This window comes from Neolamprologus brichardi, chromosome 7 (assembly GCF_056152115.1).
Source record: "Neolamprologus brichardi isolate AB-2024 chromosome 7, ASM5615211v1, whole genome shotgun sequence".
Lineage (NCBI taxonomy): Eukaryota > Metazoa > Chordata > Actinopteri > Cichliformes > Cichlidae > Neolamprologus > Neolamprologus brichardi.
The window spans coordinates 48,668,285-48,695,879 of NC_142110.1; the positions used below are offsets into that span (position 1 = coordinate 48,668,285).

Here is a 27,595-nt window from a genome sequence, read left to right on the forward strand (position 1 = left end):
GTATCCGAAAACATAAACTTTTCTCTGTTCATAAACGTGCACACAGTGTACTCTTTGACATCCCTGTGGTAAAACACGTTGGTATTTGTGTAACAAAAGTTCTGAAAGAAGTTGATTAATGTAAAGAGAGATTTCATATTTTGGTTAAAGGAAAAGAAGAAGATCACATGGATGTAGTGAAACAGGACATGCAGAGGGTTGGTGTGACAAAAGAATGCTAGGGTGAGGTGGAGCAGTGATCCAGAAAAGAAGTTCTGTATTTCTTCAGAGCATAAAGAGGAGTAAATCCATTTTTGAAGACACCTAGAGGAACCATTAGCCTGCTGTTACACTCAATTTATGATGAATCAATGCCCCCATCATAAAATTACAGGTGTGAGACAAATGGGGAGTTAAGGGCCTAGAAATATCAAGGGAAGTGTTTTTGTGATTTCTGAAATTAAACGACAGGAGGCGATATTGTGCTGGCGACGTCCCTCGGTGACGTAGGACGTAGTGAGCCGAGCCGATCCAGCCTCCACTCTGCCTTGTTCATTCTCAGGCCGGGTAGAACCCCAGCAACAACATTGCAATCGGTTAAACCTAAAGAAGATTCGGCTGTACAATCGCAAGCCATCCTTTGAGTAGACAACATTTTGTGGAAATTTCTCACCGTCACTGATCAGAAGACACTCCAAGTTGTTGAATCGGTGAGTTATATGTGCAGATAGCTCCATGGGAGCTCCCGGTTCGCTCGTCTTCTCCGCTGCCCAGTTTTATTGTTGCTTTGTTCCTGGCAGCAGCCATTTTTAATCGTCTTGTCCTACATTCCCATCGCTGTGTTCAGGCCGTTCAAAAAGCCAAGCGGGATTGGGAAAAAAATAAGCACAGGTCAGAGTATTTTATAGAGAATTTCCACAGAAAAGCCTGTATATCCCCAGTAATAAAAGCACCACTGTAGAAGCACTGAAAAAAACACCGGTTGTAATTTGTCATCCTCCACTGGAAGTTTTACGGGATTGGCGTTTTGCTAATTTTCCAACAAGCTGCCAGAGTCAAGGCTGTTAGCTGAAGCTAAGTTAGAGCCGTTGTTAGGGGAAAAAGAAAACAGAAAAGTAGCAGTTTACATTTTGTGTGTGTGTCTTCGTCGTTTAACTGTGAAGTTAGATGACTCTACAGGATCCTCACTACGACCATTTGCTATATACATAACCATAGCCAGCAGTTAGCATATTTTGTCGCCGAGTAGTAGCCGCTACATCTTAGATCTTTGGTAACGTTTGTGTGAATCTCTTTCAATTTAACAGAGAGTTAGCCCGTCTTGATAAGTGTGTTAAACAGACCAGAGACGATCGATTTGTAGTCTAAACGATTGCATTAGCCTTTGACTTTCTTGTTTTTGTGCAGCACTCGCTGATGTCAGTTTTGTGCTGGAGAGCTTAGCATGTATGCTAGCTTAAAAAAATAAGAACAGTCACTCGGGGTGAAACTAAAATCCAGTCCAAATTTTTGTTCTAGATTACATAATGCCCTCTTTGTTGCTTGTGGTGTTTTCTTTGGGTTTTCTGGTGGATGTACCCTTTTGAAATTCACACAAAGTCAAGGCGGAGCTAGCGTTAGCCGTCAAGGCGTTAGCTTACACATCTCAATGTATTTTAAAAATTGATTGTGTTTGGAGAGGTTGGTAGATTTTATGTTTTTTTTGGAGTAGTGCGAGCGACCATAACAGTGTATTGCATAACTAAATTTAGCTTGATGGACATATGTATGGCTACAAGTCTTTGTAAAACGCCTATGCGGAGCTTTCAACCGAGCGGCCTCAACTGTGCTATGGATTGACGGGTGTTAGCTTCAAATTATATTTACTATTATTTAGATTTGCAAATACGATAATCAACTATCCACTGATGGTTGAAACCTGCTTAATTTCATTCACACATGAAAATACTCCCAGTATACACTAGTGCTTGTGTCCTATTATATCAAGATGTATTTTGTTTTGATACTGTGTTATCTAAGACACTGAAAAATCTGCTCATGTAGCCATCATGAAAAAAGACGCTTGACCAAGCACAACAACAATAATTTTAACTCTGGAAAAAAAGAGTTTGTGTGAATACATGAAACTGTTTAAATGAAGACATTTGTAACTGTGTTACCAAGGTTGTGTATTGCTTAATCACACCGAAAAAGTAAGTCACCATAATACTATTTGTTTACATGTGGGGTTGAGAAGCCATCTCTAGTTTTTTTTCATGCTATGGCTTCTGTCAGCTTAACTTGATGTTTCTCACTAAAGTATCCTGTAAATTCAGATAGTTTCTGCAAACCTCCATCATTTGTTCAGAATAGTTCAACACTGAATAAAGAATAGATGGAAATGGAGTTTGAACTAGCCAGGAAAGAGAAGGAATTCTTGGCATTGCAACATTGTGACATTTGCTTCCTGTCAATATGGACATGCTTGAGTGTTATTTGAATTTAACATGTCACATTATTTTTCTCAGGTTGGATTGTATAAAACATTTTTTCTGTTACCCAAAGAGATATTTAGCAATACTGGCAATTATAATTAGGTATCAAGACAACTGCTACTGAGATATTGGGACACAGTGCCACATGTATTTTTATATATTGAAAAATTTTTGAAAGCAAGGTGTTGCATACCAAAAGCAAGGTTCCTAGCTGTAATAATCATACTGGCTTACTGTTTTCAGTGTTAACTGTTTCCTATTAATCATAAAAATCCATCCATTTTCCTAGCTGCTGGTCCATTTCAGGGTTGTGGGGATAGTGGTTGAGCACATCCCAGCTGTCACTGAGTGAAAGCCCCGGTACACCCTGTACAGGTTGCCGGTTTAACATCAGGCGAACATATTAAAGACAGATAACCATTCTTCATGCTTACATTTAAACCTGCAGCCATCATCCATGTCAGGACCTTACTGTGGTAAAGTGGCAATGTAGGCCTAAGTGCATAAAAGAAAAAAAACATAGGGTTGTCCTTAATAATTGGTGTGAGGTGGGATTATTTTTTTTTCCCGATCAGTGTTTCTTGAAATGGTAGGAGAAAACTGGGCTTAACATAGGATGACATTGTTATTGATAATTTCTTCAAAGTTGGTGACATTGTTTGGTTTTAGCACTAGACATCGACCTGGACACAATATCAGATATTCATTTAGAGACTGTCTTAAGCTCTGCATTTTTTTTAGCTCAAATATTGTGAGAGTAATTGCTGTTTTTAAAGTTTATAGTGTTTTGTATCTCACGGTTAGTCACCCCGTAATGTTTTGTTGGCTGATGTTTACCTGTAGAGGATATTTGAAGACTGCATAAAGATGTTCTATGCATGCGTACTAAAACATAAGGTCTATGCGTTGATAGTGTAAATTTTCTTTTTTGGGGGGGTGTTAAATCTCTTTTAAACCATATCCTCAATACATTTTCCTGCTATAGACTAGCGAAATGAGAAATGGCAATTTAAAAAATGTGCAGAAATTCACCAGGAAAAAAATGTGTAAAATCATGTGAAACAACACGTTGAGTTACAAAGCAGTTTTGGATTGCTTCAGAAGAAATTTAGTGTATCACAGTAAAAGCTACACACATTGATTTCTTGTATTACCTTGTTTCATGATTCATATAGAAGCTTCTTTCAGCAGTTCCCTTATTCACAAGGGGTCACCACAGCAGATGGATCCACATATGCAGCTATTACCCAGGGATTTGTCTTCTCTTGGTCTTTCAGAATAGATGGCTGTATTGTGGTTCAGGTTTATGTGATAAACCACTTGAATAATGTTGACTTGAAATTAGGGCTGGGCCATATCATACCGTTCACGGTAATACCGGTATAATGTTGGGCAACGATAAGAAAATGAAATATCGCGATAGAATATGGGTAAAACGCGCATGCGCAGTGCCTTTGTTTTCATATGCACATGGCGGAAAAAGTATGATGGAGAATAAGAAGAGCGAAAGTGGATCGCTGAATGAAACGGATGAACCAGAAGTGGTTTGTAAAAATGCTGCAACTTCAGTGGTGTGGAACTGGTTTAGCTTTCGTCTGTCAGATACACAACAAAGCACTATTTTTGGTAGAGCATGCTAGCGGGCCGTCGTTATTACCGTGTTTTTTGGAAAATACGGCACACTTAAAATCAATCCTTTGATTTTGCTGAAAATCGACAGTGCCCCCTTATAATCCAGTGTGCCTTATGTATGAATTCTGGTTGTGTTTACTGACCTCGAAATGATTTTATGTTGTACACGGCGCTCGAAAATCTGTCAAATGTTTTAGTACGACTTTGCTAAGCTATGAACCCGGACTGCTTGATGGATTGCCGCAGCATTACGGCTATCATAACCTCTTTTTAAGTTTTGTGGATATTATACATGGTTATACTGAGGATATGTCGGCCAGTTTCCACTGGAAATGCCTTTTGGTTAAACTCTCAGCAAGGAATTTGCATTTGCACTGTTAAATTTTTATATAACTTTAATGCATATAAAAACAGCTGCTTGTTTAAGTGAAACTACATTGATATTTTTTGGGGGGGTTTTTTTTGGCGCTAATAAAGTTGTGGAGCTGTAAAGTATTTTGTCTAGTGTCAATTATATCGTTATATCGCAAATTTTCAAATGTATATCGTGATAAATATTTTTGGTCATATCGCCCTGCTCTACTTGAGATAATATCTTAAGAAAATGATCCCAATAGGACAGTTGTTCAAGTATTTCCTGTCACCCAAAGACATGTTCTTTGCAGGGCTCGCAAAATCGCTAGCCCGACATCCCGGAGCTAGCAATATCTCCAGTCGGGCAACCAGAATCTATCTCAGCCCCGCCCGTCGGGCTATGTGATAACCCAACGGGCGGGGCTGAGAACACCACATGTGTTACAAAGCCCTGCTTTGTAACACATGTGGTGTCTGAAGGGAGCATCTTTAAATTTGACAGTACAATATATATTGGATTGAAATTTGCAGTGAACAACTTGTTTCCAAGGATTTTAGAGCTCATCTCCTCCATTGCTTCTGAGGTGCAGTTAAATTTATTTGTACAACAATTTCAGTAAATAACTGTTGTTGTCCCTGCCTCAGAGACATTGCTGACAATGTTCAGAGGTCAGATAGAAGGGAAAAACGAAACTCAAGTTGAAGTGAATGTCCACAATAGATGGTAATGTACAGGGGATATTTGCTTCAAAGAAAGAATAGCAGTAGTGGTTTCAAAATAATTGTATTTAGATAAAGTTTACGCTACACAAAATGTGTTTTTATGTGGTTAATTATACCTTTGCAGAAGCATTGCCATCTTTGTTGAGTCTAGCTGGACAGTATAAAATTACTTTTAACACTTAAATAAATGAATTGCCATTTGTAGCTGTTTCGTGTTGGTTAACACAGTTCACCATATGGGTATTGTGGAATACTTTTTGGCCTCATTATTTATTGATATATTAAAAGCACAATTCACACCAAAATACGTTGGTCTTTTGGTTCTTGGTAGGTTTTAGGTTATGAAACTCCTATACATGTGGTAAAGAGACGCATTAAAATAAAACCCTGACCCCTGGCACCCACACTGAGGGAATCTGGTGACCTTGTTTCATTATGATGTCGGAGGCATTTTTGCTGCCATGCTTTGGGTTTCTTTTTCCCTCAGTGTGAATGGTCAGTGTAATTCAGTGGAAGAGTTGATGAAACATTTCTGTAGGGAGCCGTGGACCGATCCAGAGAGGATGTGATATCACTAAAGTGTTTTGATCATATCCTGTCAGCGGGTCTTGAACCAACTGAAGATTTTGGGACATGTGTTTGATGCTCTCTCCACCATCAAACACCATCAAAATGTCACACATGTGAATCTCTTCTGGAGATAAAGCAGTTTCAGGGACTTGTAAAATTGTTTCTAAGCGACTTAATGGCTGTTTTGGTTTCACACTTTGCTTACATGCCCTATTGGCTTACTTGGAGTGCATTAACTGATATTAATGATATATAATATTTATATTATATTAACTTGTATATTGTTTACTCATGTGTATTATTCCTGTGAACATTTATCTTTTTTATTTACATGGGTATTTTGTAAACCAGTATTCCATGTAGAATATCTCAGTTACAGTGTGCTGTGTTGTATAGTTATTGGTTTGGTCTATATTGGCAGATTAACACTGAATGTTTATTCTTGAGGTTTGGTTTTTCCTTGGGTGACTTCTGTACTAAGGTGGATATTTCATTTCCTCTTTTTAGAATCAGAAGGCACTGGGAAGAGGCGCAAAGAAAAATTTCCATACTAGATGACATTACATCGCAATGTCCGATCGTTTGGGGCAAATAACCAAGTCCAAGGATGGAAAAAGCAAGTATTCCTCACTCAGCCTATTTGATAAGTACAAGGGAAAATCAATAGAAACTCAGAAAAACACAGGTAAGGCTCATTTTGTTTCTTCTACTTTTTCTTCATCTGTTATCTAGTTTAAGCCCCTTTACTAATGTTGGTCCTACTTCTTTATCTACATGTTTTGTCTCCCAGTAGTTCCGCGACATGGCTTGCAGAGTCTTGGTAAAGTGGCCACAGCCCGGCGTATGCCCCCACCAGCTCATCTGCCGAGCTTGAAGTCTGAAAACAAAGGAAACGATCCCAACGTGATTATAGTGCCCAAAGACGGTACAGGATGGGCGAACAAGCAGGAACAACCCGATCAAAAGAAGTAAGGCGTGTTTTATAGACCCACTTTCTCCGATTTAAATTTTTTTTTTAAATGATATGTCAAGTAAATTAATTATGCTATAATTTTTTATATTTTCACTTAGTATCAGCACTGGGAGTCAGACACCCTTTTTAGTTGATTACAGTGGCTGAAATGGAAATGTCCTTCCTGAAGTATCAACATTGACATTAAACTCACATATTTTTCAGGGATCAGTGTCAGGATAAAATAAGTTAAAGCTTTGATCTTGATAGAAGTCAGCTGTTCACCAGGAAGAAAGAGAAGCAGTCTAGAGGCTTTTGAGGGTTGATTTCTCACAGTTGTCTTTTTATTTTTCGTAGTTCTGTTGCATCAACACCACAGCTGCCGGAGTTGCAGCCGCCGCTGGCTTTGCAGAAATCTGTCTCCAATCTTCAGAAGTCCTCACCGGTAGCCAACCAGGAGGTGTGTATGAGTATATGTATGCTTATAAATCTGCTTCAGTCATATATTTATTGCTGATTTTCATTAACACATTGATTGTGTTTAAGTGTTTTCGGTTATTTGCTAATTGAGAGCTACTCATATACAAATGAGTGTCTAGTAGATATTCTAATGAAGACTAATAATGGCAGAAGAGCAAAGAATTATACCTTCTTTATGGAGGAAAGCTCACACTACCAAGTAGAACAAGAAAGGTTGTGAATTAAGATAATTTCTCATTTGTGCCTCAAAGGTAGAGAAACATCCATTAGGTCTGTGGGGATGGTGACTTTGGTTTCTTAATTTTCACAGAACACAAACACAAGTGGACCAAAGCAATGGGCCCAGCTAAATGGAAAGGCAGTAGAGCAAGATGGTGAGTCATTCATTAATTCAGAATAAAGTCTGTTTAAAATGAAATGTCACGCAGTTGGTGTTCAGTATGCTGTTCAGATTTCAAACCCCAGATGAGAAAATGGCTTTCTGTTTGCTCAGCTCAGACAAGCATCTCTCTTTATGCGGTGTCTTTCAATGTCTACATCAGGTTCAAGGGCCTCAAACCGACTTCAGCCCTTCTCTCACGAGGAATTTCCCACACTGAAGGCAGCTGGAGAACAGGACAGGGCTGGCAAGGAAAGAAGCGGCTTCGATCCGTCGTATGGGCCCGGACCAAGCCTCCGCCCCCAGAGTAAGTTATGTTTTGTGCTTCACCTTCTTTAGAAATTGGCAGTCTCACAGATAAGGTAACACCTCCTGGAAGGCAAAGTATTAAACTGGCAGACATTACTTTATTTAAGAAATAAAGGAAAGAGGGCTGTTTTTTCGGTTCCTCTAACCTGCATTTCATGCTTCTTGATGTCATTTACTTGCATAGTTTCCAAACAAGTTGTCTTTCAGAGCAGCAATCTGACAACTTTCTTACTAACGATAACTGGCTCACACCACCCACCCTCACATTTGGCCATGATCTGTCTATGCAGTTTGGGAACTCGATTAAATATTTCTGATAAAAAAAAAGTATGAAACAAATTCGCTTGTAATTAGTTCTTGAAATTACCACATTGAGATGAGATGAAACAACATGGTCAGTGGATGTTTTTAATTTATAGTCATTGCTTGTTTTCAATGAAAGTTGTTACCTATTGCTATTTGAAATTCAGTGCAGTTCCTAATTTCACAGGGCCTTAGACATTTTATTAGTTTAGCTTGGTCTGGTCCTCTAATTTTCCCCCCCCTTTTCTTTTTTTACTTCTAGATGTGACAAGCTGGAGGGAAGGTGGTGGCAGGAACCTTCAGCCCTCATCCCTGACCCTCAGCCTGCCAGCAGATCCTGAGGGTAAAGCCACTGCCCTGGCTGAGACTGGCACCCCTCCAGCCTCGTCTCACCCCTCCTCCGCCACAGTCACCACCTCATCTAGTACGGTGACGGCTCCGTCACCAGGCCCTGACCCCAAGGAGCCTTCCCTTCGACCTGCTCAGCCTGTCCGCAGAACAGCCGTCCCTACTGCATTGCAGTACCAGCTTCATCACACTTCAACTGCTGTCTACCATGACATGTTGCCTGCCTTTGTAAGTACTGTATGACTTACAGGTCATTGTGGAAGAAAACAACATGGCCTACTTTTAGATACAATCTAAAACAGAGTGTTTGGCATTTGCATGCCTGATATGATCGTCCCGTGTGGTGCTGCTGTTTTCAGATGTGCTCTAAAGAGACACGTGAAGCTACGGGTACAGACCATGTTCCCACCACCGTAGCAGCCCCCGCCCGTTTTGACAGCAAACCTACTTTTAGGCAGAGCTATGCCAAACCTGAGCTTGTAAAGTAAGTTCATTTTAAATATCCAAGTAGTTATCCATTTTTCAGCAGTTTGACATAGAGATCTGGGATACTTGGCAGTTGTTAATTTGCCACAATCTCATTGCAGTGGTGACGTAAGGAGAGAGAATCGCTTTGTCCGTGCTGCGCCTCGACTTTCTTCGCAGCCTATCCGTAGACCTACTGACAGACCAGTTCGCCCAGCCATTATTAATCCAGAGGATTTGAAGGATCTGGATGAGCTTGACAATGATTGTGAAGATGGATGGGCTGGTCAGTATATCTTAGACATGTTTAATGGTCCCAGACACTTTCTCACTGTGAGATTCTTCTATAGCTTGTGAATATCTTTCACCATTATATTTTTATGTGTGGAATGCTGTATTTATCACTTTCTAGTATTCATTGTTTGGGCCTTTTGTGGTTGGCCATAGACTTATACATGATCAGTCTGTTAATTTATCTTACAGAAGGTGATGAGTATTTCCCATCATTTTTGACCATTTTAACAAGAAATATATTTCACGGTAGATTTCACTGTGACTGCAAGCTTTAAATTGCAGTCACAGTGATCTTTTTCCTTTGGGAGAGGGTCACAATCTCATTAGTGGCCATTAAAATTTCTTATATGGAGGAAAAACCCTGGGGATACATGATATGTCTGTGGCTTATAAGTAAGAAAAAAAATGTTAATGTTACTTTATTGAATGTGTAACATGATCAAGAGATTCCAGTTAAAGGCTTGGAGTGGTGCTTTCTCTTTATCTTGTCATATCCTCAGTGGTGCAGCCTGTGTACTTTAGGGTAATGCTAATCTTCCTCACACACACTGCGAACGGTCATGTGTATATTTCTCAAAGCAAAGCCACAGAGGACGCAATCAGATGGGCTTTGTATGTACTAAGAAAACCAAATACCAGCTCGGTATAATTTGGCAATTGCTGATGAGATCCAGTTCCAACTGTGGCTTTTTAATAACAGTTTTCTGGTTGACTGTTGTTAAATAAATGGGATGTCGGCCTACCTGTTTAGAGCAAGTCAAGTGACTTATTCACCACAGTCTGACAGATAAATGGGGGGAAAAGAGTTGCTTTAAATTGTGATTCAAAAGAACAGGGTGACTGTTCTTCACAATACAAATACGACCCAGGAGAACAAACTGTTTGTCTGCTCAACCTCACAGCTAGTGTTACCTGACTATAAATACAGCCAGAACAGTATAGTTTAGACCTCACCCTGATTCACCACTGTGACTGACTGTTTTGTTTTCCCCCTGCCCACAGGACTTCATGAGGAGGTTGATTATAGTGAGAAGCTCAAATTTAGTGATGATGAAGAAGAACACTCTTCCAGTGACAAAAACAAGATCTGGTGAGAGCGCGTCCCTAAAGGCTGCTTATTACTCTAAACACTCCAATTTTGTCTTTATTTAAAAATGTTTCTGGCTTTATTTTTCTTCATAGGGCTGACTGGGAGAGGGAGAGAGATAACCAGCGGGACTGCCATTCCTCCCTTAGCTCGGGGGAGGCATCTTACCCACAAGAGGGTCCAGAAGAGAGTTACTCTTTCCAGCATCACCACCACGAGCCTCCCAGGAAGACCAACGGCAAATATCTCTCCACAGACACCCAGGTAACCATGCACAAGGCAGTGTTTTTCCATTTCAGCCCTCCTCTTTTGAGATTACTTACCTAAGATCAGATTATTATGATGATCACAGTCAAAACACACCGTTTTCTTTAATTTCTTTGTGACGGTGGAACGTTATAGAGACACCACTATAGAGCATATGAATAGCTGTCTGCCTTTACATACCCTGAAGTGAGTCTGTCATTGCGAATTAGGAGATATGACCTTGCGGTAACCATAGTGATATGTCTAAGCACTTTTCATTTGCCGTTTGGTGTTTGTTAGTTGCAATTCATTGTAGAAAATTTGTCAAACCACTTATTTAAAATAAGCTAAAGATACCACAATATTAAAATATGTCTTACAATAAAAACAAAGCTTTTATCTGTTCCCAGGGTGATTGTTTATTTTAGCAAGAGATACTATAGGATATGCAATTTAAGAAACAGGACAAGTGTCCTATGACCTACGGGTAACAGCGAGTTTGAGTAGCAACTAATCTGGGAGAAATAGTTGCTAGTCCTTTTTTTCCCCAAAATAAATTTAGAGTGAAATAAAATCTAATGGGCCTCCTTAAAAAAAAAAAAGTAAGGGATAATCTTCATCACTCAAGTTCCTCCCCTTTAACTCCTTTAGGTCCAACAGAGAAACCAAGGAGACCCACTTGCTGACCAGGATGATCACCAGCGGCAGTCTCAGGCACCAGCTAGGGCCAAGTATGTGTCGCCTGAGCTGTCTGAGGCTGTTGAGAGAGCCCGAAGACGGCGGGAGGAGGAAGAGAGGCGTGCTCGTGAGGAACGTCTGGCAGCATGTGCTGAAAAGCTCAAAAAACTGGATGAAAAATTTGGGAAGACTGAAAGGCAGACATCAAGGACGGATGACAGCCAGAAGGAGGTAGAGGGAAAAGAAGTTCCACTGTCCCCAAGTCGGGAACAGAGTCGAGGCCACCATGATAACTGGCACTACAGCACAAAAGGTAAAAAAAGAGTCCTTAGTCCTTTTTATTTTATATAAAATATAGTTTTAAAAATGCACAAATGCAACTATTCAAGCGTGTTTTATCACGATTTCCAGATGGAAGTGAGTGTCCCTCGGACAATTCCCCTGGCCATAGTTACCGTGAAGAGTCTGGCTTCTCTACCTACCGTGGCAGTGAAGACGATGGCCCAGAGCCCTCCTCACCATCAGGAGACTACAGTGGGCGTCAGCCAATCAAACCAGTGCCACCCCGCTTTCAAAAGCAACCACAACACCACCAGCAGCAGGTGAGCACCAGCTGATGCCAATAGCTTCAACTCCAAATTAATGAAAATTCTGGTTTCATTGCACTGTTCTTAATAATGTGGCCCATGGTCATGTTAACATTGCACTGTCCACCTTGGTTGTAGAGATTTAGGAAATGAGGAGCTGCACTAAAACATCTATAAATAATGTAACAAATGTGTGACAGTAGCCTTTGGTGTATATTCGGGTGAAAACCATAAACTCCCCGCAGCTTTACAGAGGCACAAATTAGCCATCTGGAACTTCTAGTGTTACTGCATTCAGGATCTCTTAGAGATGGCTTACTTGCTGACCTTATTATGCGGCATTAGGCCACTAATACACCTGGGCAGCCCAGGCAAGTACAGCTTGTGTGTTGGAACTGGTCACCTTCATAAAGAACAGCCTCTTTGATATTGACCATGATGGGGTTGTGCTAGAGAAGTGAAACTGGGATATTTAGAAAGTTAGGTCTAATTTCTTGAGAAGAGAATCTCCAGCATCTTCTTGGTTCATTCTAAAATATGTGAGAATAAATGTACTTTGATTTTTTTGTTATGAATGCTAAATGGTGAACAATATCCTGCTGACTTTGTTAGCTTAGCCTGGAAATGTCTTCAATTAGTTTGTCTCATTTTACACAGAACAGACGGTGTCAATTTTGCCCATTTATTGAATGTCTATTGTGTGGATTTTAAAGGAACAAATGTTCAAGATGCAGCATTGGCAGCAGTCAGGTCACCCTAATCCATCAGGGTCAAGCCACACTCAGCGGGGCTACTACCCTCCACATGTCCTCGGTTTTGATCCGCGCTGGATGATGATGCCACCTTTCATGGATCCCCGCATGACCCAGGGACGGTCTCCTGTTGACTACTACCCTGGTAATCACTAAATCTGTATATACTTATATGTATTAAATTTAAACAAATAACAAGTGGTTTGGCCAGACACATTTTGTTTCGGTGTAGACAGACTATACAGTCTAACGGAAGGACAGACACACCATGTTTAACATGATTAATATGTGATTGATTGATTTTCAGCAGGAATGGTAAAACCTATGATGCACCAAGATCACTTGAACAGTCCCGGTTCTGATGAGGGATGCCATCCAAACTTGCCTCAGGAGAGACGAGCGCCTTCCACTGAGCCTTACCCAGTGTGGAATCAAGATGGCTATCCCTTGCGTAGCTTTACTCCACCTTACCAGAGACAGCGTGAAAGCTCGGAAAGCGGACATCCAGATGACAGGTAAGTTTATTTTGTTCGAATTCTGCAGTCCTTAAATTAAGGCATGAGGCCCTCTTGTGTTTTAATCTGCGAAACTGAGCATTTTAATAATTCCTTTAAGTCTTCTGAATTGAGTGATTACTGAAATAAAGGATATGCTGACATTATTTTTAAGTATATAGAGAGGATTTTCTTATCAACGCTGTAAAGTCCATGTTTTTTTTTTTAATGGAATCTATGTTGTTAAGGGCAAGAGGCTCTGTTAATGGGCTTCTGTCTGGTTTTGTCATTCCTAATCTTTTTTTTGTCTCCTCGTATCCACAGAGGTGATATGGCCTCTTCCCAACAGGACTCCTATGAAGAGAGGGCCAGTGATTGTTTGTCCCACACTCAAGATGATCTTCCCCATCACAGTTATCAGAGCAGAGGTCCAGACAGAGAACAACATGACCAAGGCTTGCTCACCACAGCTCAGAACCTCTCTCAGAATTATTCAGATAGTGAATACCCAAAGCAAGAGTCGAGAGACAAGCATCTGAAAGATGGCCTTGAATCCCACGACGAGGCCTTAGATGGCTCCACAGACAACTGGAAAAGAGATGGTAGCCAGAAACAAGACGGAGGGGTTAACAGTGCCCAAAACCAGTGGTCTGAAGCCAGTTCCAGTTCAAGTAGTATCAACCAGCCATCTGAGGCTAGTGGACGCACCTTGATACGCAGAACTGGTCCCATCAAGAAACCAGTTCTTAAGGCTCTCAAAGTGGAAGACAAGGAGAATGAAAAGCCTAAACCTGAGCCTGAGGAGAAGCCTGTCCCCTACCGCCTGGAGAAAGAAGTCCTTACTAACGTTTATGACTTGAAGAAAGACAACCAGCCTGCCAACAATAGGCGTTCTGCATCACCTGTGGTTGAAAAACAACCTGAAGAGAGGCAGCGCCAGTCTCCAGCTCCCAGTAAAATGGACAGACCTCTGAGCACCCACAGCGATGACTCTCCCAAGGAGAACACTTGGAGCAGTGCTAAGAGCCAGTCACTTAGAGATAGTCAGGAGAACCGAGAACCCCAGGCACCACGGCGCAATAACTGGATCTTTATTGATGAAGAACAGGCCTTTGGTGCAGTGAGGGGGACGGGTAGAGGCCGCAGTCGAGGCTTCCGGGAATTTAACTCCAGAGGTGGAACCCGTGGTGGCCGCGGTGGAGATAATCTCAGAGGTGTTTATAACAACAATAACAACAGCAGTGGCAGCAGCACTCAGCGAGCAGGCAGAGGTCGAGCACCACCCAGGGATCTAATCAAGGTCGAGGAGTTTCAGAGGGGCAAACCCCGTAGGCGAAATGTCAGTGAAACATTGAGTGAAGCCTCAGAGTATGAGGAACTTCCCAAGAGGCGTCGCCAGAAAGGATCTGAAAATGGAGAAGGGTATACAGAGTCTGGGGATGTCCGTAAAGCTGATAGAGACTCTTGGAGATCCAACAAGGTGTACACAGATGATCAGACTGCCCCAGATTCCAGAGAAAAGACCAAGGTCACCAGAGGCTTTGGAAATCGGGTGCTGCCTCCACGACTGAACACCACTGGTAGTTACAGTCGAAGCTTTGGAGGATCTAGAGATATTTCTACATGGAGGGGCCGTGGGCCTCAATTTAGTGGCAGCAGTAGTGGCTCGATGCAAGAAAATGGTTATGGTCCTGGAGCAGAGACTGCTTACTCCCGCAGACCCCCAGTTGAGCGTGACGCTCTCAAGTACACTCCTAAATTTACTGGCTCCTTCATGGAAAATGGAACAGAGGAGCGTGAAGGAGAATACTACTTTGACAGTGAGAACCCTGACAGACAGATTTTAAGGAGAAGGCGTCCTCCACGTCAAGACAAGCCTCCGCGCTTCCGTCGTCTACGACAAGAGCGTGAACCTGGCTCAAATCAGTGGACAAGTGATGAGTACATAAACGGAGACTTTGCAAATCCCTGGCCAGGTCATTCTAAAAGCACTGGTGATGATAACTGGCCCAGTGGCCACTACTCTGGACGTTCTAGCCAGCATGGCCAGACAGAGGAATGGGAGACTGGTTCAGACAACAGCGACTTTGGTGACTGGAGAGAGAAACGGAGTGGAGGTGGAGGCATTGCTACACAGGGCCATGGCGATATTCCCTCAGACTCTGGCCAGGAGCCAGGCTCCAGTGAGAAGAGGGAGCTTTCTAAGAGAAGCTTCTCTAGTCAGAGACCATTGGTGGAACGGCAGAACAGGAAAGGAGAACCATCACTGCTGGACGCAAGCAAGATGGTGCGTGCACCTGATAATCCCCCCACCTCCTCATCGAACAGGAGTGACAGCTGGCAGAACGGAGGCACTTCTTGTAAAAGGTGAGGCAAATTACTTACTGACCAGTCGTCTGTTATAGCTACTTAGAAACCAACAACACTTTGTTATTTGTATGATGATGACTATAATTTTGATTACAAGGACACCATTTTCAGTTACTCAATTTGGTTTATTTTGAAAAAACACACAATTTAAGCACTTTTTCTATGTCCTGTTCACAGCAGGAGTCCAGATGAGTCAGGCTCTGTATACAGCATAGAGCAGCTGCCAGAAGAGAGGGAGCCCATTGAGCCCGCTGGGAAGAAATTAGACAAGGAGCTGAAGCCAGGACCTGTCAAAACAGACATCACTGAACCACTGTCCCCATATGAGCTCAGCAGCTACCCAAGTGAGTCCAACTTTCTTTCACATCTTTATGGAATGCATAGGGAATGCACTCTGATGGAAATGAAGTGTTGGCAATAGTGTATTTTTAGTGTTAAAAATACTGTAAACACATTTGCTTTCATTCATTCCTCTAATCCCCTTGAATCTTGTTATGTGATTTTGTTTTTCTTAACATGTGTGGAATCAGACTAACTTGTTTAAAAATTGCACAGCTGCAGAACAGCAACTCCTGTGTTCTGCAAGGTGAAGTTCATGTCATGTTAATATAGATTGAGAACTAAACACTCAGATAACGTGTTAGAGGTGTGAGGCCTACAAATAGTTCTCTAATGTGCTCTTGTCCCCTGACAAGCTGAAAAGCCAGTAAATAACTTTTTATGGCAGTGTCCCCACAGCAGTAGGACAATCCTGTTAGCACGCAACCCAGCTAACGTGGCTAACATGATGATTAACTTTGATGTCATGCCCACAGGCCAAAGCTATGGGGAAAATTTAATGCTGAGGGATAACCATGGGTGGTGGAAACAGATTTGCAAGCAATAAAGAAGTTCTGGTGTGGGCTACTTTCTTTTTTTTTATCTCACTTCAGTGCAAGCTAAACCCAGCTGGCTTCCTGTTTGCAATTGACGTGTGTTCTTTTCTCTCTCACTCTCTGTGCTCACATATGCTATATTTTATATACACATTTCTACCCCTCAGCCGTAAAAGGCGCCATTACCATGCTGGTGTAGGGGGTGAGGACACAAGTTTCTGAAAGCGATAACTTGAGAACAAGGAAACACAGGATTTTGAAATTGATACCATAGGTGTGTCTCGTAAAACAAAAAAGCTTGAGTCTTGGTGACCTCCTTTCTTGTTTTCAGACAGCAGAATAACTATGATTTTTTTTTTTCTAGGTGCAGTGAGAATACCATTAATAATTTTTAAATAGTAAAATTAATTGAAAGGTCTCATATTTTAGGTTTTAACTGGGAGAAAGTCTTTAGCAGGTTTACATTTTAGGTGGGGTAATTTAATTCAGGTTAAAATGTATTAATGGAGCATTTTACACAGGTACAGATGCGATTCAGCACTGCAGCTTTTACTTGAGCACTCTTGATTTTTCCTCTGACAAAAACTTTGTTTTGTAGTTGAGGGAGACGCAGGGGGACCAGGTTCAAATGCAGATGGATACCAGGATGCCTTGTCCAAAAAGCAAAGACGCCCACAGGAAGATGACAGGAGGAGGAAAGAACAAGGGGCAGCTGTAAGTTTAACATACACCAAATTCTAAATACTCAAAAAATATTATTAGTTTGTTTTTTAATAAAAATGGCCCTCTAAAATGTGTTTAATTCGGAAAGTTGTTGTTATGACACTGTTGGCCCAATATGTGAACTGCAGTCCTATAAGTGCCCTATTGCTCCCTTTATGAGTCCTGCAGTGGTTGGTTGTTAATGCTCTTTAGTACTCAGTCACCAATCAGCGAGCAGTTGGCAGATGTTTTCAGGAAAGTCACTGTCTACTATGCAAAATACTGCTGACCATGGCAATCTCCCTGTGAATTCACAAGGAGGTTTTTGGGCAAGCTGATTTTTTTTGCCACATATTTTACCTGGCAGCAGCCAGTTAAAGCTACTTCACACTCCACTGAGAAATATACCTTTTTCCCCAGGCGACTGGTCGCCAAGGGTTAGCTGACCGATGTGATCTTATCTACCTAGAATGGTATAATACAGTCTTGACAGGGTTTACTTGAGCATATCAGTTCAGCAATTCGCTAAACCCTTGCTTGTAAATTGGCTCGCCTCCCGCTTTCAAACAACTTTGCTAAAAAATGCTACAAACTAATCGTCACATTCATGCATTGTTGGAGTTGGAGAGAGCTGCAAGCTTACTTAATTGTTAAGTGATACAGCAATGACCTTCTGATAATACTGTTTGAGTCCAAGCTCCTTCTGCATTGGCAAAGCCTCCTTGTCTTTCCAGCTTTCTGCAGCACCGCTCATTTGTTTCTCTACAAGATGTGAGTCCTGAAAAGCGATTCAGTTGTCATTCTACATATGCACAGCTTGTTTTTTCTGTTACTATTAGATTAGTAATGGAAGTATATTAGATATTTGAGTTTAAAAACTGAGAGTGTGCACTCTGTCCTCTCTGAGAAAGGATGACTCCCAGATGGGCCAAGGAGAATTATGGGATAGCGATTAACCCCTCTATCATGACCTTCTGACTTAAATCACACAGCAACTTCATGTTTAATGTTGTTTTATTTAAGATGCTTTGTTGGCTGCCATGCTGTCAGTTTTTGTTGCGTCTTTTCTTCCATATAATTGTCTCTGCCTGACTGACTGCTGAACATGTGCTAAATTTGAGAATAATTCAACCCTTACTTTAACATGTCCAAACAAAACAAACAGGCACAAATACATGGCAGTGCTACTCTTTTTGTATTACACAGATGATACCTAGTTTAGTAAGTGCTGGCTGTGATGCCTGGACACTGATCTCTGGGAAGGTGGCTGCACTGTTCCCTTAATTACACTCACTTAATTAGGGCTGTGCGATATGACCAAAATCTCATATCCCGATATAAGAATTCTATCGTCCGATAACGATATAAATCACAAAAATGTAACATTTTCTGTAAATTCTGTGAATCTCGGGCAGCTCATCTTGCGGGAAGTGTTTCCAGCTGCGCGTCATGTAGCTGGAGTCGAGTGTTTTAACTGATGCATGAAACTATACATTATTAGACATAAGTTGTAACGGCCGCCTTTTTCTTTGTGAGTATTTATTACACGGCGTGCTGCGGGGAAAAACCTGTTCTAACGTTTGAGTCTAAGGTTTATTTTTTAGCACCTGGCGGCTCTTTTTTAATTCTCATCCGTAAATAATCTGCTCTTTCACGTGATTCAGTTTATTTTCTAAAGTCTCAACAGGATCTTGAGCTTTATTGTGAAAGGTTTATGTGGAAAATAAACAAGCAGACATGTGATGCTGTTACCGTCGTTGTTGCTAACCACAATGCATAAAAACAGGCGCTTGTCCGTCCGTAGTGTGGTTATATAAAATATAAGAGAAAGAGAGAACTTTAAGAAATTAATATAGCCACTACAGTTTATTTTGCGACACCACGAAACAAACGATAGCGTAAAATGAACCGATAGACGTTTTTATATCGTCATCCGATATATATCGTTCTATCGAACAGTCCTAACTTAATTACACTGTAATTAACTCATTACATCAGACTTTGCAAGCACATCGGCATGTGAAGAAGAGAGGGAATGTGTAATTTATTTATTTTTTTATCCCTCAAGCGTAAAAAAGTGATGGCATAGGAATTTCACATGTGTACCATAGGTACATTTACCAAAACTCTGGGACAAGTTAAAATTTCAGCGATAACTCAAGGAAGTGATCTAGGATTTTCACATTTATAACTCAAGTATACAAGGAAGCTGAGGGGGGTAGCACTGGAGGCCGGCAGTATTTTCTAGAATATATCACATTATGTTTACACCAAAGTGTTCGTTCCATTTAGTTGCTTGCCATTTTTACGCAGCGAACCTTCAAGCTTTTTCTTTTAACCATCTTAGGTACCAGTGAAAAACAGGGCGGTCACTTCCAAGATGCCACCACGCTTTGCCAAAAAGCAGGGAAGCATGAGCATTGAACAACCCGAGGAAGGAATTTCTTCTAACAATCTGGGAACTGAAATCTGGGAGACCAACAGCTCAGGTATTGTTATTTATTTAATTTTTGGTCAGTGCTTCATTTGTTATATTAAACATAAACCTTTAGCCTCAATACACACTGACGGCACATACAGTCAGGCCCCATGAATTTTTGGGCAATTACATTTTTTGAAAGGTTGCCTTTGTTCACCATCACAGTGAACTTAAACAATGAAGGCATGCTTTAAGTGCAGACTTCTATATTTAATTTTAGGGCTTTAACAAAATGTTTTGCACCAACTTAAAGTAATTTTACTCTCCTTTTTCCTGGGACTCAAAATTAACTGAAATTAACTGACAAGTCCTTTCATAGCTTGTGGTGAAGCCTGGGCACTCGTTACTCCATGAGAGATTAATCATATAATCTAACCTACATATAGAACAAGAGCATTGCAGTATTATTCCCAGTATTTATGGCAAAGTCCATAAAGAACAGATGTTGTAATATGAATATGCATAATATGAAAGCTTGAGTTTTTTGTGAACATTTTGTTTTTCAAATGATTGCATTTTTCATTAATAACAGTGAGGTTTGTGTATCTGTTTAAGCTCTTTCAGTGCAGTCTTCAGGGGGAGACTCATGGACCAAACAGGTGTCTTACACTGGGAGTGAGCCCAACTCTGAGGTAGTGTGATGCAGCTGCTACTAAACTGCATGTTTTTTGTTTGTTTGTTTTGTTTTTAGTCTCATTTTAACTTTCTTTTTCACATTAGTTTCAGTTGTTGTAGTATTGCTTTCAAAAACATAGACAGACTCGTAACATTGCATGTTTTGGGACAGGACTCTGATGCGGGCCCAGAACAAAACAAAGAGCAGCACAAACCAGGGCCCATCGGAAATGAACGCTCCCTGAAACACCGGAAGGGCTCAGAAGGTGTCGATAGGCTGGAAGGTGGCCCTATCACACCAGTCAATGGTGTGGACCTCCATGTGGACACTGTGCTGCCTGTCCCACCCATTGAGTTTGGTGTCAGTGCCAAAGATTCAGATTTCAGCCTGCCGCCGGGTTCTACCCCAGTACCCGTGTCGAATCCTGTGAACAAGCTTCAGGACGTAAGTGACTTATTGTACTTTATAGAAATCAATGAAACTAGCTGTAATACATCTGAAACTTAATTAATGGAATAGTGTCTTATTTGAAAATAAGATATGTTGATTTGTAAGTATTTATAATCTTCTTTGTCCTCAAACAGACGGCTTTGAATCAGAGTATCCCCATTCTGCGCTCCAACCACCTGCAGCCTGGCATCAACCTCAACCCCATCTCCTTTCCCAGTGCTGATCTCACCCTCAAGGTATTTAAATCACAACCCAATGTCAGATAGTTTTTTTTTTAATATATAACTTAGAAAGAATGGTACTCCTGTTGATTTGTGGTGCTTTTAGTAGGAAACATTAGAAAAACTCTGATCTGAAATGTGCAGCTCAGTTATAAATGTTTGTGTCTCTGCAGATGGAGTCAGCACGTAAGGCGTGGGAGAACTCCCAGTCTCTTCCTGAGCAGGGCTCTCCTGGTGGCAGCGCTTCAGGTGCTCAGCCTCCCTGCAGTGCTGGCTCATCCACTGGTGTCAGTTACAGCTCGTTTGGAGGCGTTTCCATGCCACCAATGCCCGTTGCATCGGTAGCACCTTCCATGTCCATGCAAGGTAAAACTACATTTTGTTTCTTGAGTTTGATGAAGGATTTATCTTAGAGGACTAAATGAAAGCTTGTTTGGGTTTTGTCCCTGATGCAGGTAATCATATTCCCCCGCTGTATCTGGATGGTCACGTCTTTCCAAGCCAGCCACGCCTTGTACCGCCTACCATGACCCAGCAGCAGACTTACCAACAGGTAACACACACACACACACACACACACACACACACAGGCTTGCTTGTGTACCAGCAAATTGTCATGATGCTGCATGTGCTCACTCATTCAGGCGGCTGCAGCCCAGCAGATTCCCATTTCTTTACACACGTCTCTTCAGGCTCAGGCCCAGTTGGGGCTTCGGGGAGGTCTGCCTGTTTCTCAGTCCCAAGAGATGTTCAGCTCCATCCCCCCCTTCAGGTACTGCTTGCTTAAAGAATTTGCATATTGCTTCACTTCATTTATTTAGAAAGCAGATAAAATCTTTTTGAGAGTTTTTAAAAAAATACTTTTTCCTTTCGCTCATTGTGTCACTCTCCTTTTCTTTTCCTTCCTTTTTCAGGTCCCAGGTTTACATGCACCCCAACTTGTCACAGCCCAGCCCCATGGTACTGTCAGGTGGAGCCCCTCTCAAGGGCCCATACTCAGCTTTCCCTGGCATGCAGCCATCAGACATGGTTAAACCCCAGTCAGGCTCACACTACCAGCCTATGAATGGCAGCCAGCAGCTAGTCTATGATAGTCAGATGAACCAAGGGCCTGGCATGGGCTCTTCACAGTTAATGGACTCTCAGCTCATTCAGGTGTGTGGGCTGTTGCTGCTCAGGACTAAAATATCCATTTTGACATATAAGAGGATTTTAAAATTTTTCATAGTGTTTGTTTTAGCCTAACAAATATAAGCCATCATATAAATGGCATAATTGGACTGTTGTCAATTCTTCATTCTCGCCAGGTCACTATGCCCCTGCCTGGCTCTCAGCTGCGTTATGGTTCAGCTCAACAACACCTCATCCTCCCACAGTCCATCCAGCTGCAGCAGGGACAGAACTTGTCAGTGGGAGCCCCACGCCGAATGCTACCACCAGGGTCGCAGGCAGCTGTCATGACTGGCAGCAGAGAGGTGAGCCTTACTGGCTTCATGTTACTCAACTTTCCATCCATCAGATATCTCAGCACTGGTGTGCCATTTTTACCTGTTACACCCCTGACCGATACTGAAATTCCACTACAGTTGTCTGACAATGTACCTCTGTGTGTCTCTCCACTGTCAGGGCTCACAGATGGAAATGAAAGGTTTTCAGTTCTCTGAGAAGCCCAATCATTCCCCAGGCATATCTGGAGGTTCTTACAGGTGAGTGGAAATAATTTGAGGAAGGTAGTAGAAATTAGTTATGTAGATCTTTTTATCACTTCAGATGTGCTCCACTTTGTAACAGTGCACAGTTGGCTAATTCATTTGTATTATTATTATTTTTATATCAGACCTGGCTCTGCTAGCCCTGGCGGGAAGCCCTCTGGTCCTGGAGGACCTGTAGGCCCTCTGCCTACACATTTTGCTCAGCAGGTATGGATTTTTCACCTTAAAATATCACCATATTTTTTTTGTTTTTATACGACCATTGTTTTAAAAGTGGGCCGCACAATATATTCCTATATGTATGTTTTATTTTCTAGACATAATTAGTTAAATGCACCATTATGCAATTAGAATATAGTATACTGTAAAAAAACAAACAAAAAAAAAACCTTTCCAGGACTTAACCATTACCTTGGTTTCTGCTCATACAGAGCACTAAGTACGAGTAAGCTCTACACTTTACTTTAAAGAAGAGACGGGGAATCATTTTTGTTTTTACATACGGTATGAATTTCAAAGTCATAGGAGTTTGAAATTCATACCGTATGTGTATTTACTAGGAGGCTGAGGGGTAGCACTGGCAGCCCCCCGGTATTTTATGTCTAAGCCAGTATCAGACTTGGATTTGAACGTTATTCAAGTAAACTGTCACAGGTAAATACAAATACAAGAATATGCACTTACTCGCTTGGGGTTTATTATTTTAAATAAATAACAGGAGGACCAAGATGTTTTTTATTTTTTAAAAGGGTATTTGTTACTGGTCTCTTTTCTGCTCAGTGTGAGTCTTTGATGCATACTGCTGCCAATATCATATCCTAATATAGCATCGCTACATCCTTTAGCCTGAACATCAGTATTTGGAATCTAAAAGTCAAGTCTAAAAATGTGTTAAGGAATTCAGCACTTGCTAATTATTTGCATTTCATTTATTTCCCAACCCTTCACCTGCTTTTCCTCCTGTTGTTTCCTGTGTGACCAACAGGTCCCTCCTGCTCAGGGCAGCATGGTGATGCACATGCGGCCCCCCACCACAGGCCCCTTCCCCAACCCTATTCAGAGACCTGTTATGCAGGTCAATAAGCCCGTCATCATCCGTTCCCCCCCTTACCCCAATCCTGGCCGTGACCCTCCCCACTCCACCCCTCCTTCAGCTTCCGAGCCCCCAGTTAAAGGGCAAGAGGATGGCATGAAGGTGAGCCACCCACTGTAAATATAGGTAATTTAATTTAATCCATTTTATCTTTCTCTTATTTTGAAATGCTTTTCATGTTCACTGTTGTGTGATTTGACTTAAAAATGTAAAAAAAAAAAAAAGTGTTGAATTCATTTTCAGTAATGTGAGACTTTTATGGTGTTACATAAAACACTTGTTGGTGCATATATGTACGGCTTACCAGGCACTGCTGTCTCTTTAATAAGTCCTCTGTCTTTTTTGTACAGAATAAAACAATAAGAGATGTACGCAAGGCGGTGGGAGAGGGCAAAACACCGTCCGGGGGCATGACCAGCAAACTCCAGGAGCCCCTACCTTCCACAGGCCAAGCCAAACCAGCACGCACTGGAGCCATCAAACCCCAGGCTGTCAAAGTAGAAGAGGGCAAGGCGTAATAATGGACCTTAAAATCCTCATCACCACCAAGCCTGCCAACACAAAGCTCATTGACCACTGTCAGCCTTTTTAAAACCCACCTTACCCCCAAGGCTCCAAGGCCCGGGGCCTGCAGGCAGACAACATAATGAAATGCCCCCTCTTGAACTTTCAGAACTGGACACTGTTATTTCCCATCACGTATAGAGATATATAAATATATATAAATATATGCATAAACACAGTCTTTTAAACAGATCTCTTCAAGGTCCTCTTTAATTTATTATTAGTCACTTTTAAGGGGATATTGGTAAGGAGAAAAGACATTTTGTTTTTGTGTGTGCGTTTTCTCTGAAGTGGGGGAAGAGGAAAATGGCCAGCTCACACGGTTCATTTTCCATACTGTTTTGCCAAACTGTAATTACTCCCTGTTTATGGACTGCATCCCTTAAAGACCCGACAGAAACTTCATACAACTGAGAAACAAAGTCTGTTAACTTTTTTTTTTTATTAAGCAAATTTGAAATGCAGTGTGGGGCACTTTTTGTTTTTCTTTGGTATTTTTTCTGGTAAATAAAGTCACGACCCAGACATCCATACTAATGCTAAAAGACTTGTTTCATTAACCCAGGAAAAAAATAAAACACAATTGTTGGGCATCATGCATGTCAAACATAGCAGAAGTCAAGTGGATCACCTCAGAAATTCATCTTTTTTGGGCTACTTAACCCAACACATGAACTGCGTAAAAACTGCTTAGATTCTTAGAAACCTTTTTTTTTCTCTTTAAACCGTTCTTTGCTTTTAGATTCTGTGGCTCACTCTGTATGTAAATTGAAAGGAGAAAAAAAAGAGATGGAGGTTTTACCAAAATTATGTTGCTTCCATGGAAAGTTCACTGGCATCGGCGGCGTGTGCATGTGATGTGTTGAATGTGTGTAAACTTGCAGGACATCTACGTAGAAGCTAGCAACATTTCACAAAGACTGTGTGCGTGCGGGGGTGTGTGTGTGGATTTGGATTGACCACGCTGAAAACATTTGTGGGTTCATTGTGAAGTTTTGGAGGGCTGAGAGGTGGGCATTCACAGTTGCTGTAAAAGGACCCTCAGCTGATTGAAATGTTTGCTTTCTTATCGCTTTGCTTTGGGCTGTAATGAAATCAAACTGTGTTAATGAACATGTGATGTAAGCGATTTTTCTTTTTTCCTTCTTTAACATCCATTAGTGTTTGTTTTCTTTTTCTTTAGGGCTCCTGAAAGACTTTCATATTGTTCAGATCCCATTTCAGAATCACCGAGGGGAGTTATTGAAAAAAAAAAAAATCTCATCACTATTTGATAATTCAAAATCTGGTTTCTGAGGTGGCACTAGCAATAAATGCAGCCTAACTATAATCACAATCAGGGTCCAATTAATTTGTTTTCCTCCGTTAGAAGCTAATGATCACATAACGAGGGGTGTTTGCTTGTTAAACTGAAATCCACCTTTTTTTTTTTTTCTTTCTTTTTTTGTGCGAGCACAGCAGTTCCAGCAGACTACGAAGGACTTTAAAACAAACAAACAAAAAAACAAAAAAAATGTTCTGTTTGAAAATGTGAAGCTGATGGAATCATTTATTTTTGTTCATCTTCTGTTTTTATAACGGGCGCTCAATTCGAAACTCACGACGCCCCTGCCATAACTGTTACTGCTTACTATAATGCTCCATGACACTACAAATGTTTATCTTTACAACAGTGTTTCACTGCTATATGTGTATACGCATACTTAACTGTACAGTTGAGCCTTGTGAGCAAAGGGAGGCTTAAACTTGCATTTCATTTTAGATATTGTGGCACTATAAAGGATTCGATGTTTTAAAAAAAAAAAAAAAAAAAAAAAGGTCACTGTGTTCTCAGAACGGACTGCTTTCACCTGTTAGGTTTATCGGGCTTGGAGTGTGGGGTTTTTTTGTTGTTGGTTTTTTTGGCCTCTTACCCCTTTCTTGAAAGGATCTTGGCGCTTCTCATCATTGTACCTGCACCGCAATGTTGCCCATTTTGAGGTTGTTTGTTTTTTTTTCGGTTTTTTTTTTTACTTTTAAGATGCATATTTCAGTTTTTGTCAGAGGACCAGTGCTTTCTACAGCTGATCCAGCATTCTATTTATCCTCTCTGACCTTTATCCTTTCAGGTATTTGGTCATTACTCTCCCTTGTTAAAGAAAAAGAGCTTATTGAGAGAAAATAAATAAAGCAGTTGTGATTTCTTAAATGCACTGTTGTTTCTGTACTCTCACTCTCGTACCTCAGATTCTTCTGATGGCATCGGGATGAATAGTTTGCAGTTTGTTGAATGTGTGGTGTCCTTGATTGGCAGTAAGGTTAACTGTGTACTAAATATGTGAGTTTCAAAAAAAAGTTTTAGGCTCTGCTAACCATGTTTGTTTTTAACACTGAAGATAGACAAGTTCAGTCTGAGGTGTTTGCGCCACACACCTGAGGACTGCCAGCTCTCGGTTCATCCCTTTTTTTTTTTTTTTTTTTTTTTGTAAGGAGACGCAAGATTGGAAGTCACTCTTAATCAAATCTGGCCCACTGAAAGATGTGAAGGGGAACATGGATTTTGTGCTCCTCAGTGTATTTTTATAGGTTTTACAGCTTTTCCTACTGATAACGACTTCCATGCCATTCATACTATCCTAAGGCAATGAAGTAATAGATGAACATTAAATTAAGAGAATATGAGAACTTTTTGGCTCAACAGTTTAAAAAAAAAAAAGAATAAACAAAACCTTTATTTTAGTATTGTAGGACAGCCTGGCCAATAAGCTACCATCATTTTTTCATTAGGACATTTTATTTATTAGAGAAATATGTTTATTATATATTTATTTCTTACAGTTTAAGCCCTGAGAGTCATGTTGGCAGATTTCTTTCTTTGTTACAGCAACACTTCTTTATCATGTAGAAAAAAATGAGACATACTGTTGGAATTATACTTGTTTTTTCTTATACAATGATATCTTAAGGATTTAATGTGTAGTTAAACTTCTTTGTGCTGACAGAAAAGAGAATTTCATTTGGTCTGGCCCACTTAAGATCAACTTGGACATACCCCATGAAATCCATGCAGGAAATACACTTACCAGACACCAGAAAGGCAAGACTGGGTTGGACTCAGTCTTTTGCCCTCAGGTAAACTTTTTTTTGTTGCATGAATTCAACAAGTTGCTGGAAACATTCCCCAGAGATTTTGGTTCCATTTGTTGACTGCACATCAGGATGCGAAACTCCTGTTCCAGCACATCCCAAAGGCGCTCTAATGGACTGAGATTGGCTGTGTATTCATTCCAATGTCCAAGAAAGCAGTTTGAGGTAGTCTGAGTTTTGTGACATGGCACGCTGTCTCGAAGAAGCGCAAACTGTGGACATAAAGGGATGGATATAGTAAGCAACAATACATAGGTAGGCTGTGGCATCTAAATAATGGT

At 41.0% G+C, this 27,595-nt stretch overlaps 1 protein-coding gene across 4 annotated transcripts; it reads left to right on the forward strand.

The window, feature by feature from the left end:
- Positions 1-512: 512 nt before the first annotated feature.
- prrc2b (proline-rich coiled-coil 2B) lies at positions 513-26,402 on the forward strand. 4 transcript variants are annotated; one of them, XM_006789005.3, is made up of 31 exons: positions 513-689; positions 6,240-6,417; positions 6,523-6,700; positions 7,042-7,144; positions 7,475-7,538; positions 7,707-7,850; positions 8,418-8,731; positions 8,863-8,987; positions 9,091-9,254; positions 10,265-10,352; positions 10,445-10,613; positions 11,247-11,586; positions 11,685-11,875; positions 12,574-12,757; positions 12,920-13,127; positions 13,431-15,473; positions 15,654-15,820; positions 16,950-17,065; positions 19,401-19,542; positions 20,088-20,164; positions 20,320-20,592; positions 20,733-20,834; positions 20,993-21,185; positions 21,275-21,372; positions 21,464-21,591; positions 21,734-21,974; positions 22,127-22,294; positions 22,446-22,525; positions 22,657-22,738; positions 23,517-23,726; positions 23,975-26,402. In XM_006789005.3, exons 2-31 carry the CDS (start codon positions 6,303-6,305, stop codon positions 24,140-24,142), a joined length of 6,675 nt encoding a protein of 2,224 aa, XP_006789068.2. In that variant the 5' UTR covers positions 513-689; positions 6,240-6,302; the 3' UTR covers positions 24,143-26,402. The 4 variants fall into 4 exon arrangements, with proteins under 4 accessions (XP_006789068.2, XP_035762757.2, XP_006789070.2 ...); XM_035906864.2 differs by having other exon boundaries at positions 15,657-15,820; XM_006789007.3 differs by having other exon boundaries at positions 12,923-13,127.
- Positions 26,403-27,595: the final 1,193 nt, after the last annotated feature.

Bases quoted from the DNA above. Each gene is read 5' to 3' on its own strand.
- prrc2b (XM_006789005.3), top strand. From the start codon at position 6,303: ATGTCCGATCGTTTGGGGCAAATAACCAAGTCCAAGGATGGAAAAAGC. The intron at 11,587-11,684 runs GTAAAAAAAGAG...CACGATTTCCAG, and splicing joins CTGGCACTACAGCACAAAAG to ATGGAAGTGAGTGTCCCTCG. The intron at 21,373-21,463 runs GTAACACACACA...TCACTCATTCAG, and splicing joins AGCAGCAGACTTACCAACAG to GCGGCTGCAGCCCAGCAGAT.